This window comes from Impatiens glandulifera, chromosome 9 (assembly GCF_907164915.1).
Source record: "Impatiens glandulifera chromosome 9, dImpGla2.1, whole genome shotgun sequence".
In the NCBI taxonomy this organism is placed as follows: Eukaryota; Viridiplantae; Streptophyta; class Magnoliopsida; order Ericales; family Balsaminaceae; genus Impatiens; species Impatiens glandulifera.
The window spans coordinates 29,854,797-29,868,226 of record NC_061870.1 but is presented as its reverse complement, the minus strand read 5'-3'; the positions used below and the strand labels follow the sequence as shown (position 1 = coordinate 29,868,226).

The 13,430-nt window shown below is 31.4% G+C and overlaps 1 protein-coding gene across 2 annotated transcripts; it reads left to right on the top strand.

The window, feature by feature from the left end:
* The first annotated feature begins 817 nt into the window (after window positions 1-817).
* Window positions 818-10,456, top strand: LOC124914053 (serine/threonine-protein kinase BLUS1). 2 transcript variants are annotated; one of them, XM_047454525.1, is made up of 21 exons: window positions 818-1,059; window positions 2,558-2,842; window positions 3,064-3,318; window positions 3,819-3,943; window positions 4,079-4,123; window positions 4,225-4,306; window positions 4,507-4,575; window positions 4,685-4,855; window positions 4,965-5,030; window positions 6,977-7,045; window positions 7,116-7,259; window positions 7,420-7,493; window positions 7,606-7,872; window positions 8,671-8,747; window positions 8,848-8,921; window positions 8,998-9,123; window positions 9,218-9,260; window positions 9,353-9,375; window positions 9,805-9,866; window positions 9,956-10,007; window positions 10,099-10,456. In XM_047454525.1, the coding sequence occupies exons 2-21, from the start codon at window positions 2,675-2,677 to the stop codon at window positions 10,150-10,152; spliced, it is 2,046 nt and encodes a 681-aa protein (XP_047310481.1). In that variant the 5' UTR covers window positions 818-1,059; window positions 2,558-2,674; the 3' UTR covers window positions 10,153-10,456. The 2 variants fall into 2 exon arrangements, with proteins under 2 accessions (XP_047310481.1, XP_047310480.1); XM_047454524.1 differs by having other exon boundaries at window positions 8,845-8,921.
* Window positions 10,457-13,430: the final 2,974 nt, after the last annotated feature.

Here is a 13,430-nt window from a genome sequence, read left to right as displayed (position 1 = left end):
AAACATTCAAACTAATTAAGTTAATATGATTTTATATTTTAAAATCAACATCATTCTTTATAAATGTGTAATATTGTATTTATATAATTTTTATTTTTTATAATATATTATATATATTTAAAAATTCAATTTTCTCAAATATTCGTGTCCTCTTACCACAACACAAACTTGTTTTTGTTAGAATAAACAAATCAAATAATTAATTTACAGGTTCAAAACTAATTTAAAATGTTATTTTCAAATTAATTTTGTGGTATTAAATATAAATCTATAATTAAATGTTGACAACTGACCATAATGCTTAGTCTTTTTAGATAGTAGATTTTTTTTTTTTAAAATTAAAACTTTTTCTAACATAAATATATTGATTATCATAACTATTTGTCTACATTTATTATTAAACACAAAATTATATAATATATAAGATTATTTTATATTTTTGCTGTAGTTATATATATATTTTTTGAAATATACTATGATAATTTAGATTCCCTTAGAATTTAATTATATTTAGCCTTGCAAATTAAGTTATATGTGTTTTATTTTGATATATTATTTATCACCCACTTTCTAGTTTCATTATTATGACTTTTGTTTTATGTTGCCAACTTGCATTTTTGACTATTATTAAATTAGTAGATTTATAATAAAAGAAAATAAGTATAAAAAAAAATGTTTGTTTTATCAGAAATTATAAAATATTTTAATATTGAAAATTATTGTGAAAATAATTTCCCCAGTCCGAAATTGCCAGCTGCCAAATATAGACTGAAAGGTGTTTAGCTTTTTTTTTATAATTATTCCACTGATTTATCGTTTAGTGATAATGAACGGTGAAGATCCGATCTCATAACACAGCTGAAGGCAACTGCTAGAAGAAGTAAATCTGCTATTTTCTCTGCATCGTCCATGGCGGTGTAAGCGAAGATTCTTCTACCGCCGGCAAAGTAACGCGATCACGGATTTCTCTCTCCCTTTCATAATTCAACTGCAGATTTACTTCTCCAAGACGATCATTTCTGCTAATCACGCTGTCATTTTATCGCAATCAAACCCTAGGTCCGTATTCCAGATACATATATGCAATTAAATGTAAATGTTATACTTATCTTTGTTGCTTCTCATGTTTATCTTTAAATTTTCAACTTAATTGTGAGAATTCAGTTGGTTGTTTATGTTATTGATCACTTGTTATGTTAAAATGTGGAAAATGAGATCATTGGATGGATACTGTGTTTCCTATTAAAGTATATCACATTTCATGAGATTTTGTTATGGATATGTTATTGCATAGTTATTTCCTTTGGCATGTTGTCAACTCGAACTATTTACCTTGATCTCGTGTCATGACTCTGAATGTTATTGATTTAAGGACAATTCACATACTTGACAATTGTTACTGCAAATGTGTGGAGCAATTTTCAAACAGAAAAAGTTTTATGTTGAGTGCCTAGATAACATTTCATTAAATTTCCTCTTGACAATGTTTTATTAGAAAACCTATAGTTTGAAACAGTTCTTAATTGTTGTTTCGTTAAAAAGCTTTGTGACATATATTAGTGACTTGCTACTGCAAAAGAAATGGAATACAAACCTGCAAAATATACCATGTGCTTACTTAATGGATGCAGCACATTAACTGAAGCATTATATTGGATCATGAAAGGAAACAGATATATGAACGGAACCTAACTGTCTACATATTTCTTTATCCACATTATGGCTAGTTGATACCCTCAAAGCAACACTTCATTCATATTTCGTAGGCCAGAAACTGAGGTTTGGAATATTAGTTGGAATCTGGAACACCCTAAATGATTGAAGCACTCCTTGTTGGCTGTTGGATGATGACTGGAAACTTGATCCTTAAATTTGCTTCCAGACTCCAGAGTTCTCATCAGAATTTTAGTTAATTAAAACTAAAATTTTTGCCTTCAATTGAGTATGACTTTTATTGTGCAGATAAAATGTATTCCATATATATATATATTTATATATATATATAAATGCTACTTATATTTGTGACTTTCTCCACCTGCTTTTCTCTCCACTCCCACTGGCCAACAAATTATGCTTTTGGCCATGGTCTCAAATACAGTGCAAAATTGGCTCTTTAAACAATTATCTTACAACTGGGAGATCATGTGATAAGTCTTGGAGAAGGATCTGAAAGCTTATTTCTTCCTTTTATGTGGTTACTATTGATACATGCCAAGAGGTTTTGGTGCTCAAGTTGACTGATGAACCAACAAATTTAGAAATGTCTATATACCGACTCTTTAATCTTATTGACAATTTGTTGTCCAGATACTATAAATATCTATATATTTTGGACACTTCAGTTTATATATATATATATATTTACTGATTGACTACTATATATTTGGACACTTCAGTTTATATATATATATATATATATTTTTTTTTTAAAAGTGTGTTGGGCATTAGTAGGGATGACCTTCTGAGTGCCGTGATCTTAATTTTAGGCTGAAAAGTATGCTAGGTGCCTATTCTTTGTATCATCACTTGTATCTGCCTAATTTCATGTCAAATGCAGGTATGTTAATGTATCGGAAGGGACCCTGCATTGGTTTTACTCCAATCTCAGTATATATCTTCACACACCTAGGGACATCTTGGACCGTAAAGGGTATGCCGTAACCTGAAGAAGACTATGGAAAATATGCCTGAGAAAAAGTTTCCAGTTGATGCAAAGCAGTATAAATTGTACGAGGAAGTGGGAGAAGGTGTAAGTGCAACTGTTTATAGGGCTCTCTGTATTCCTCTCAATGAGATTGTTGCGATAAAGGTCCTTGATTTGGAAAAGTGCAACAATGACCTGGTATGCAATTTGCTTCTAGTTATTGCCTGCTCATATTTGGAAGTTTTCTTGCCTATGTCCCTGTTTCTCATCTTATTTTTCTCTTTCCATATTTGACGTTTGAGTAGATTTCTGTGTGATTCCAAACTACTTTATGCATTCAATCTCATAAGTCTCCTATAAGCATATGCTAGTTTTTAGAAATGTATGTTTGTATTGATGTTATATCTTGAACTAAACAGGATGGTATCCGTCGTGAGGTTCAGACAATGAGCTTAATAAATCAGTCAAACCTCTTACGCGCACATTGCTCATTTGCCACTGGCTACCACCTATGGGTTGTGATGCCATACATGGCTGGGGGCTCATGTCTCCATATAATCAAATCGGCTTATCCTGAAGGCTTAGAAGAACCAGTTATAGCTACGTTGTTGCGTGAGGTTCTCAAATCCCTTGTTTACCTTCATGCCCATGGACACATTCATAGAGATGTAAAGGTAATTGTGGTAAACTATGTACAACTGATTGCTGCCTTTTCCTTATGCTTCTCGTTACCCAACTTGATATTTTTGCATTATCACTACAAAGAAAAGATTTCGGAATTTTCTTCTAAGGAATATCCGTCTTTCTACTAAACAGGATTTATTGAACTCATAATTCATTAGATACTTTTTCTGAATGTCAACTACATTGCAATGTGTATTCGGTATTATCATATTTCATGCTACCTTCATGCCCATGGACACATTCATGGAGATCTAAAGGTAATTGTGGTAAACTAGGTACAGCTGATTGCTGCCTTTTTCTCCTGCTGCTTATTACTACATTGCAATCTGTATTATCATATTTTATGCTTTGGAATTACTTATTTTTTGTTGAGACATTTTATTATGTATGATGTGGTTGAGTAGGGTGATTTTGTGAGTTTTCATGTTGCAGTATTTATTTATCTCACATTTTATGCCTATGGTCATGTATATCAATTTTGTGTTAGCAGGCTGGGAATATATTGCTTGATAGCAATGGTGCAGTTAAATTAGCAGATTTTGGAGTGTCTGCATGCATGTTTGATACAGGGGACAGGCAGCGGTCAAGAAATACATTTGTTGGAACTCCATGCTGGTATATTATTGGCAAAGTTTTCTCGTCTATGCCAACTATGGTGCAATCATTTATTATAAATTTGTCTATTAGAGTTTTGAGGTTTCTAATTTATTTAGATATGCCGTTTGTTTCTGTTTTTTTTTTCTGGGCTAGGATGGCTCCTGAGGTTATGCAGCAGTTGCATGGATATGACTTCAAGTGAGTTGGTGACTTACTAGATGTATTATCTGGAGATTTCTGTTTGTGACATATATTTAATTTTCATGTTTATCTCTAATTCGTTTTTAACATTTTAACAGGGCAGATATCTGGTCCTTTGGGATAACTGCGCTTGAGCTTGCCCATGGACATGCCCCTTTTTCCAAGTATCCACCTATGAAGGTTAATTATCACTAGCTAGATTTGTATATTTCTTATCTTGTAAGCAATTCAGCGGATTATTTTTTGGGAAGTGATAATGGCTCCATACTGGTATAACATTTGGGTAGTGATGGGTGAGGAGGAATGGGGAGAATTCTCATTTGTGAATCAAGTGTAACAAATGCATAATAGAGAAATCACTCAATTTTCTCAATTTGTAGGTTTTGTTGATGACTCTACAAAATGCACCACCAGGCCTCGACTATGAGAGAGATAAGAGATTCTCAAAGGTCGTTTACTGGTTTTTTTACTATGTGCTATGCATTTATCCAATTCAATAGTTCCACCTTTCAGATTGTTGAGTTTGTTGCAAGTTTCAATTTTGTACTTATGTTACAGTCTTTCAAGGAGCTGGTTGCTGCCTGCTTGGTGAAGGACCCAAAGAGACGTCCCTCCTCAGAGAAACTTTTGAAACATTCCTTCTTTAAGCATGCTCGCTCAACTGATTATCTTGCACGTACCATTCTTGATGGCCTTGCTCCACTTGGTGAACGCTTCAGGATTTTGCAGGTCTCCTAGCATCCACAATATGTCTATTTTGATTTGATTGTCATATGCGATATCCAGTAACCAACTCCATTTTTCTGATTGATTATATTGACTTTCAAATTCTTTTCAGGCAAAAGAAGCAAATTTTCTTGAACAGAATAAGGCCTTATATGAGGACAAGGAACATCTATCACAGGTACACCTATGTGAGAATTATTTGGTATATGTATATAGAGACAGTGGATGTCAATCACCAATTGCTTTCTGTCACTAAATTTTGAATGCTATAGATTTCAAGTAAGACTATAGTTCAGATGTAAAATGTGCACTTTAAAACCATGCTTGAGGAAATATTTGAAAACGTGAGTCATTAATGTGACCATCTAAAGAATGTGTCCTATAGTGGATTCTCTGTGGTTGTCCATGAGTTGGCTGTTTTATCATGTCTTTTATTTCTATAACTCTCTCTTGGTTTGGGTGTCTTCTTGAGCCTGTTGCTCCTAAATTGGATTTTTATATTCAAGATTCTTTGTTAGTTATCCAAGTATATTTTCTTTTGATCAGAATTAAAAATGTAAAATGATTTAATAGAATATTGGAACTGGCTGCATGTACCACTTTTTGTAAGTAGTTTTAATTTTGTGTTTGTAAGTACATGTCAAGCCATACTTTTTTTTGTTTTCAAGGGAGTATGGGATGGGGAACATCTTAGGATTTTATTCCATTGCATTATTGCCTCTCATACTCCTATTGCAGCTCCACATTCAACTGAGGTGGATCTTATTTTTTCAGGTGTTTTGCTATTTTGTTCATCTCAGCAGCCACTTATATGCGTAGTACTTAAGTGCTTTTAGGACACTTATTTGCTCTGTGTATTTGATTAAATGCAGAAACACAGAATAACTAACATGGGTACTATAATTTTCCTATAGCTAGTATGGACACTTGGAACCTTTTCATAAATGGAATTCTAAAGTGGAACTGCAAATTTATAATGACAAAGACAAAGCACACAAAATCTTGGTTAACCTTGCTAGGTTGACTGTGTTTGTATGATTCTGAGAAGATTACATAGGCATTTCAAGATTCATAACTCATCACTATGATAAACAGGACATGGTGCATTGGAATTTGGATGGAACTTCCATTTGGATATTTTTCCAGAGATTGTTCTTACCTTTAGTTTACATGACATTAAGGGAGATAAGTTGATAGATTACTGTGTTCTCTTATCCTTTTCCCTTCTGGTTGTGGCGATGACTATTCTTTTGCCGGAGGGTTTAAAGATACTAATTCTCTTTTGAACAAAGTTCAATTTCATAAAAAGTTTAGAGAAGACGACAAAAGAGACAATACAACACAAACAAAAAACAAAGAAAGGAATACAAAAGACAAGCAAAACAACTCAATACGAGAAACAAGTCTAAGGTTCTCCATCACGTGTGTGATATCGACACCGAGAAGGTTGCATACACCTTGTCGATGGAAATGAGGATTGAGGACAGGAGAATTTGTTCTTCAAACATGACAGCAGTGTCTTTTTATTGTGGAAGTTTATCTTGTTCCTTTCATTCTATGAAATCCACTAGTCATACTATGTAGTACTATTGATCCTTGACTAAGATACCAGGAGTTGTTTTTCAGCGTTAGTGCCCTTGCCTGAGGGAGTGAGTTCTTTCTTAAGGGTGTAGGATCTGTCTGACAAAGCAGGAGCTCTGTCTTCTATGGAGGCAGATGGATGAACTAATGAGGCCAAAGATACTCTCGTTAAGTTAACAAAATTTTCCACTTAACATATTCCCTCCAAGGATTTACGAATGCATTTTCCATTCAAATCCAAGAAACTTTCTGCAAAAGTTATATGATTGGGTCCCAGATTATGTATCTTTTTGAAGCAAAAAAAAACTAGGTTCCATTTTGTTTATAAATGTAGCCAATCTGCTTCAAAGAGTTTTGGCTTTTCCTTTTCAGATGGAATTGCACTCAATTGATGTAATGTACTTATTGTTGCAATTTGCAAGTATTGAATCCTTAATATTGTTTCGGTTGGATGTAACATGCATAACAATGAATTAATATCCACTTGAAGGGCACGAACTATTTCATGTGTTGCATTTTGATCTAAAAGCTTTTTCCTTGCAGCAAGAATATATCCGAGGAATTAGTGCCTGGGATTTTAACCTTGAAGATTTGAAGAGTCGAGCAGCCCTTGTATGTAGCACATTATTGATCTTCCTGTTTTATACTATTTGTTTTAATTCTTGTACTGCTCTGTTTGCAGATTCAGGATGATGATGTCATTTCAAATGCCCCAGATTCAAGTTTGAGAGGGAGTCAAAAGGATGTGGACGATAATTTTAGTCTTCCTGAAGAGGAGCTCGTCCCCAGAAAAGAGAATCATTCCAATGCTACACCCCAAGAAAATGTAGTCATTTAATTGTTATGTCCTTTTGCAATCATAGTCTACACAATTATCTCTTTTATTAATATTTTTTTTCTTCTTTTTTTGCTCTGAATCTCCTTTTATTTAATTGTTAATAATATGTTTTATTTGATCTTCTAGTCTTAACCTTTTTCTTTGTCAGGATAAAATTAACATACTCAATAACTTTGACAGCTCACTTGCGGCATTTCCTCTCAAACCTCTTCAAGCGTTGAAGTATGATTCGTTCTATTGGTGCAGTTTTATTAGCTTGCTTAAAATTGTTAGCACTTTTATAGTTATGCATTTCTTATAAACTTAATAGATTACATTAATTATTGCATTGCAGAGGTTGCTTTGACATTTATGAGGATGAAGAAGATGCTACTAAATCAGGTTCTAAAGAATCTGTTCATCCAAATTCTGAACAGCAGGATCAACCACAGACATCGACCAAAGCTGCTCCTGGAAAAGGTGTTGGAGATGACGGTGAGACTTTGGGACAAAGTAACTCTTTCCAACGATCTATGATATATGGACATAAGAAATATTTGAGTAGCCCACTGCTACAAGATAATATTCTTTCTCCAAAAAAAGTTGGTGGTGAGGGGGAGAGGTAAACTTATTATTCTTGAATGTTATGAGGACTTCAGTAAAATGTACTTGAGAAGTTGTTGGAGGGGGGCATGGCTTCTGACTACACCAAAACAAAGTTTTATACTTCAATTCATCACTAGCCTTCTTCTTAACCACTTGGTACATGTATGGCTGCATTTTATGCACGTGCACTTGATTATGACTAATGATGAAGAATTCATGTTACCACATGATCTCGTCAATCCCTCTACCACCTAGACCTTGTTTGATGTGGATTATTTGGGATTAATTCCAAATAACCCACTATCCACCAATCAACAATCTACTCATAAATCACAACATTCAAATCATCAACAAAAATACCCTCTATATGAATAAAATAATAGTTATTCGTTATATATTTTTATCCAAATAACCTGATTTTCTATAATCTATGTTAAACAAGGTTATATGGAAATAATCACTTGGTTATTGAAATAACCCTAGATAAAACAAGGCCCTAAGTATATATACTCAACAAATTTCTTAAGGCAACATTGGAACACTAGAATCCTAAGGGGATACTATTTATCTATTTATTTTTAAAACTAGAATCTAAGAAGATTAATGTACCAACAAAACATAGGTAGATTGAGTAAAGAAAGAAGCGAACTCCTGACATGATATTGATTTGGAGTTGGACTGCAAAATACTTGACCCACCCATCTATCTTATTATGTTCCTTTACCATCTTCAAATTTCCCATATTCCATGTACTTTGAGAAGAAAATATGGACAATTAGCATATTAACATGCTTGCTTTTGAACTTACTTGAAGGGAGCACTTACAACCAAGGTACCCTCCTGATAGGAATCTTAGCGGTCCTTTACTTTACCGTCAAAAGAAGGATACTGGTAACCTTTTTGCTTTTCTAGCTTTATCTCATCTTGATAGTGCTTAATACTTTGGAAACATGGCTCGTTATTGTGCATTATGCTTCTGTTTATCCAGTAGAGGAGACTTCAGAGGGAGCAGTTGTCCAACGAAAGGGGCGTTTCAAGGTCACTGCAGCTGAACTAAGTCCAAAGGTATATTGCAGTCATACAGTGGTTACAAAATAAAAAGAAAATGGGCTTGTAAACATTGTATTTCTTTCCCGTTCAGATTCCAGCGACATTATCCTCTAACACAGTTTCAGGAGGTTCATCCAGTCTTGTAACCCCTTCAATATCTGCTGCATCCGTTTTTCCATCCTTGCAATTCATTTTGCAGCAGAATACTACACAAAGGGTATTAAATATGTTGTGATTTAACATGATTTCTACTGTTTTTTCAGTAAATTATCTGTAGTTTTAACTATTATTATTATTATCTATGTTTACAGGATGAAATACTCAGGTTAATGAAGTTTGTTGACCAAATGTCCGGTAATGCTATCTACTTTAGTTTAATGGTTCTTATGCCAGCTAATTAATTTTTATACTGCTATCATGATTGTTTTAATCATTTATGATTTCAGGTGCTCCCATGGAGTCAACTGAGGTGAGAACTACTGAATTACTATTTATATGAATTCCATGTGAACAACAATAAAATCCATGAAAACATTGTTGCCTAAGTAGTGAAATAAAAAAATGAGGTTGGGTGATGGGAAATTGGTGTATTTTATATTTTTATTTGAAAAAAGGTAATTACAAAGAAAAAGAATTTTAAGAGCATAAAGAGGTTACTCTCATGCTTAGAAAATTGAGAATCCCCCAGAGGCAATCAAGAAACAAAAATAAGAAAATCGTTGAGAGCCCGCCCCAAAATAGAATTTAACTATTGATTGTCTCATTGACATTATTAAAAACAACATCCCAACCTGAAACATTCCATTTCTTTAGAAAAGATGAAAGGAAGCGAGAAACATTTAGTTTTTTCTTCAAATGTATGTTTGCATGAAGGAATGTTTGGTTTTACTCTGTATAGGTTCCTTCAATTTCAAACAAGGAAAAAGAACTGCAGGTTCAAATGATTCAATTACAACAAAGGTAACAACTAGAAAAAATAAATTCACTTTTTAAAACAGCTGCATGGTTTCCGTTGATCAACTTATGAATGCAACTTCGAATAATTACAGTGTTGGGATACTTGTTGAAGAATTACAGCGACAAAAGGAAAAAAATGCCCAGGTAATTTTGTGTTTTTTGTTTGGTTCGAGATACACAGCACAGTTGTTGTTAGTTATTCTGACAGGATCTCCCCGATAAATTTTTCTCCTAGATGGAAAAGAAACTGGATGCTTTGAAAAGAGAGAAAGATATAAGCACATTTTGATTGTATTTACCCTTTGTACGCGTTTGTTGCCTCTCTTTTTTTGGGTCCATACTTGTAGATGGATGCTGTCTATGGCTAAAATACAAAGATTGTATGTATCTTCAGTGTATATCATATATGACTGTAATACATAGATCATTCTCCTATCTTGAGATGTCATTTCTAATCATTTCCTCTATCTCATTGTAATTAAGAAATTAGTCTGTTTGATCTACAACCAAATTGTCTCTAAATTTGTTATTACTGCAAAATTATTTACCTTGTAATTGACAGTTACTGTAAAATATAAATGGGATTTTGTGCACATGATAAGTCATTTTTTTCCTTCAGATTTATGCATATGGTCAGTTGAAGTTGCCAAGACGTAAAAAACTCTTTCAACTAAAGACATAGAACTAATTTGTAAGATGAGTTGGCTTGTTGCCTAAAGACAGTTGTACATTTAGTTGTTTTTATCAAGTTTTTTGGAAAGAAAACTAACAAAGATTCTAGAAGGTCTGAAATTAAGAGATTGAGAAGTGGGAACAAACATAGTTTGATTAAAACAACTACCCAACATCAATTTCACCAATTAATCTTGTGGCTTGAGTTAAGGACTTTTATACTTATTGACAATTTCAACTGCCCATGTGAATAAATGAGAAAAAAAATTGACCATCTATTTTCATTGACATTTGGAGAACTATCAAACCGTACTCATCAATACATGATAGGATTAACTTTGAATTTAATGATTTAATGGCTGAAAAGATGTAAGGTGATAGAAATAATTTAAATTAATTCGAGATCAATGGAATGTTAGAAATTAGAATGTGGAGATAATACATAAAATAAATGTTGTTTGGCTGGATATAATTGAGTCTTAGTGCAATTTCTCAATTGACTACAGGATGTTCTAAACTCAAAAAGGAGTTTATAAGACACAAAGGAGTTTATAAGACACGATTGAATAATAAGTTGGTAAATTAATTTTAAGTTTCTTCTAGTGAATAAGTTTGATAATTTAAAATAAATAAGAAGGATACACAAGCTTGAGCAATTAATTGTATTAAACACACTTAATATTAAAATTTCAAATAAATTAAATACTATCCAATATATTTGAATATACAATCAAATGAAAAGTTGAAGTATGGACAATGAACCGTTGTCATCATTCAGGTTATCTTGAAGTCTTAATGATTTGGTAGTTGAAAAAGATGTAATAATGTGATAAATAATTAATTAAAATAATTCAGACAACAAGGCGGAAAACTCGCTTACTATTCCAACCCCAGTAACCCAACTTGTGAAGGCGACGTCTCACTACTACCAATACTACCTTGATTCCACAGGTCTCATGGTGACAAAGAAAAAGAGAGATCAACCAAATTTTTAGTTTTTGGAGTGATTTTTAAATTCATTTATTAAATAAATCGAATAATTAGTGTTAAATCAAGTTATGGGATATTATAAATTAAAAAGTAGAGATAGTTCCTAAAATAAATGTTGTTTGGGTACTTTATTTTTATTTTCATTTTCATATAGGACGAGAGTTGGTAAATTAATTTTAACTTGTTTTTGTTGAATAAGTTTAATAATTTAGAATAAATAAGAAGAATAAGCTTGAGCAATTACTTGAATTAAACACACTTAATGTAAAAATTTCAAATAAATTAAATAACTATCCCAATATATTTGAATATTTAACCAATCTGACTCACATAAAGAATCTATACACAAGCTTGTAATCTCCCATTGAATTAATTGATGGTAATAATTTGTGTAGATTAAATGTGTAATTTTATAATAGCAGTTTAATAAATGAAAATTATTTCGTATATACGCTAAAATGAAATTGCTGTAAAATACTAATTAAAATTTAGTATTACTAAAAAAAACTAATTAAAATTTAGGGTATATATCTAACAAATTTGAGAGAAAATAATAATTTAAAAAAAAATATATATATATATAATAATATTATTTTTTAATTATAATTTGTCATTATCAACAAAATAAATGAACCAGACAAATAAATTTCTAGCTTTATAAATATTTATTTATTTTTGAATTTAGTAAATTATATGTATTAAAATATTATAAACAAAATTAATTGTACTATTTATCAAATAGAATAACATATTATTTAAGTGAAAATTTATTATTTATGTCTCTACGATTAAGTTATTATTGATGGAGAATAATGTCGGTGATGGTATTTAAAAACTCTTGTATAAAAAAAACAATAAGTATTTATGAAGAATTAAAAATGAAGTATTTTTGTTTTTGAAGAATTAAATTATTAGATGTATCTGGAATATTCTAAACTAGAAAAGAGGTAGAAATATCTTCCATCTAACTTATAGAAAGATGTTAGGCGAGTACTAGCGGTCACATGATAAACCATACACCAATTTTAGCTACCCTCCCTAACACTTGCCCATATCCACCATTCAATTTCATTTAAAAATTATTATTATATATTTAATATGAGAAATGATTAGGTGAGGGAATTTGGTAAGGGAATTTGGTGAGGGAATGATGTGGCATAATCTTGTTCGCTGAAAAAATCAAATATTTTTTCTCTTTTTTCTCTTTCCTCCCACTTTTACATTTTCCAACCAATGAAGGTGATGCCACGTCATTCCCTCACCAAATTCCCTCACTCTATCACTCCTCATTTAATATTTCAAGTGTATTTTTTTTTTTTCTATTTTAAGAATTATTAAGCAATAAATTAAATAAAAAATAAAAAATAAGAGGTTATATCATAATTCCAGTGAAAAACAAATATATTTTTTTCAACTCATAATATAGACAATATCCTTCCCTTATATTGAGTTAGAGTTTGAATTTTGGACCTCTTCTTTTCAATTTTATAATTTAAAAATTTATAAATAAATAAATAAATAAAATATCTATATGAATAATATAATTATTATATTTCAGTAAATTAAAATTTTAACTAAGTAATTAAATTAAATATTTGTATTAATACAATTATGCCATTAATTAAAAAAATATAAGGTAAGTAAGTAAATAATTAAATGTAGGTGGTGACATGTGAGAAATGAGGATTATAAGTTTTTTATTTTCAATGAATATTATACAAAATTATATGTATTATAATTATATGAGAAATAGAATCGGTAAAAAAATATGAAAAAAAAAAATAATAATAACAAAAAAAATAGAAAGAGTGGATAAAGAATAAAAAGGAAATAATAATAAAGATAAAGGATGAGTTTAATTTCCCCAATTTTGAAGGAATTAAATGATTCCTGAATAATTTATTT

Excerpts from the sequence above, each read along its gene's own strand:
- LOC124914053 (XM_047454524.1), top strand. The coding sequence starts at position 2,675 with ATGGAAAATATGCCTGAGAAAAAGTTTCCAGTTGATGCAAAGCAGTAT. Across the intron at positions 7,046-7,115 it reads TGAAGAGTCGAGCAGCCCTT|ATTCAGGATGATGATGTCAT; the intron begins GTATGTAGCACA and ends CTCTGTTTGCAG. Across the intron at positions 8,922-8,997 it reads CAGCTGAACTAAGTCCAAAG|ATTCCAGCGACATTATCCTC; the intron begins GTATATTGCAGT and ends TTTCCCGTTCAG.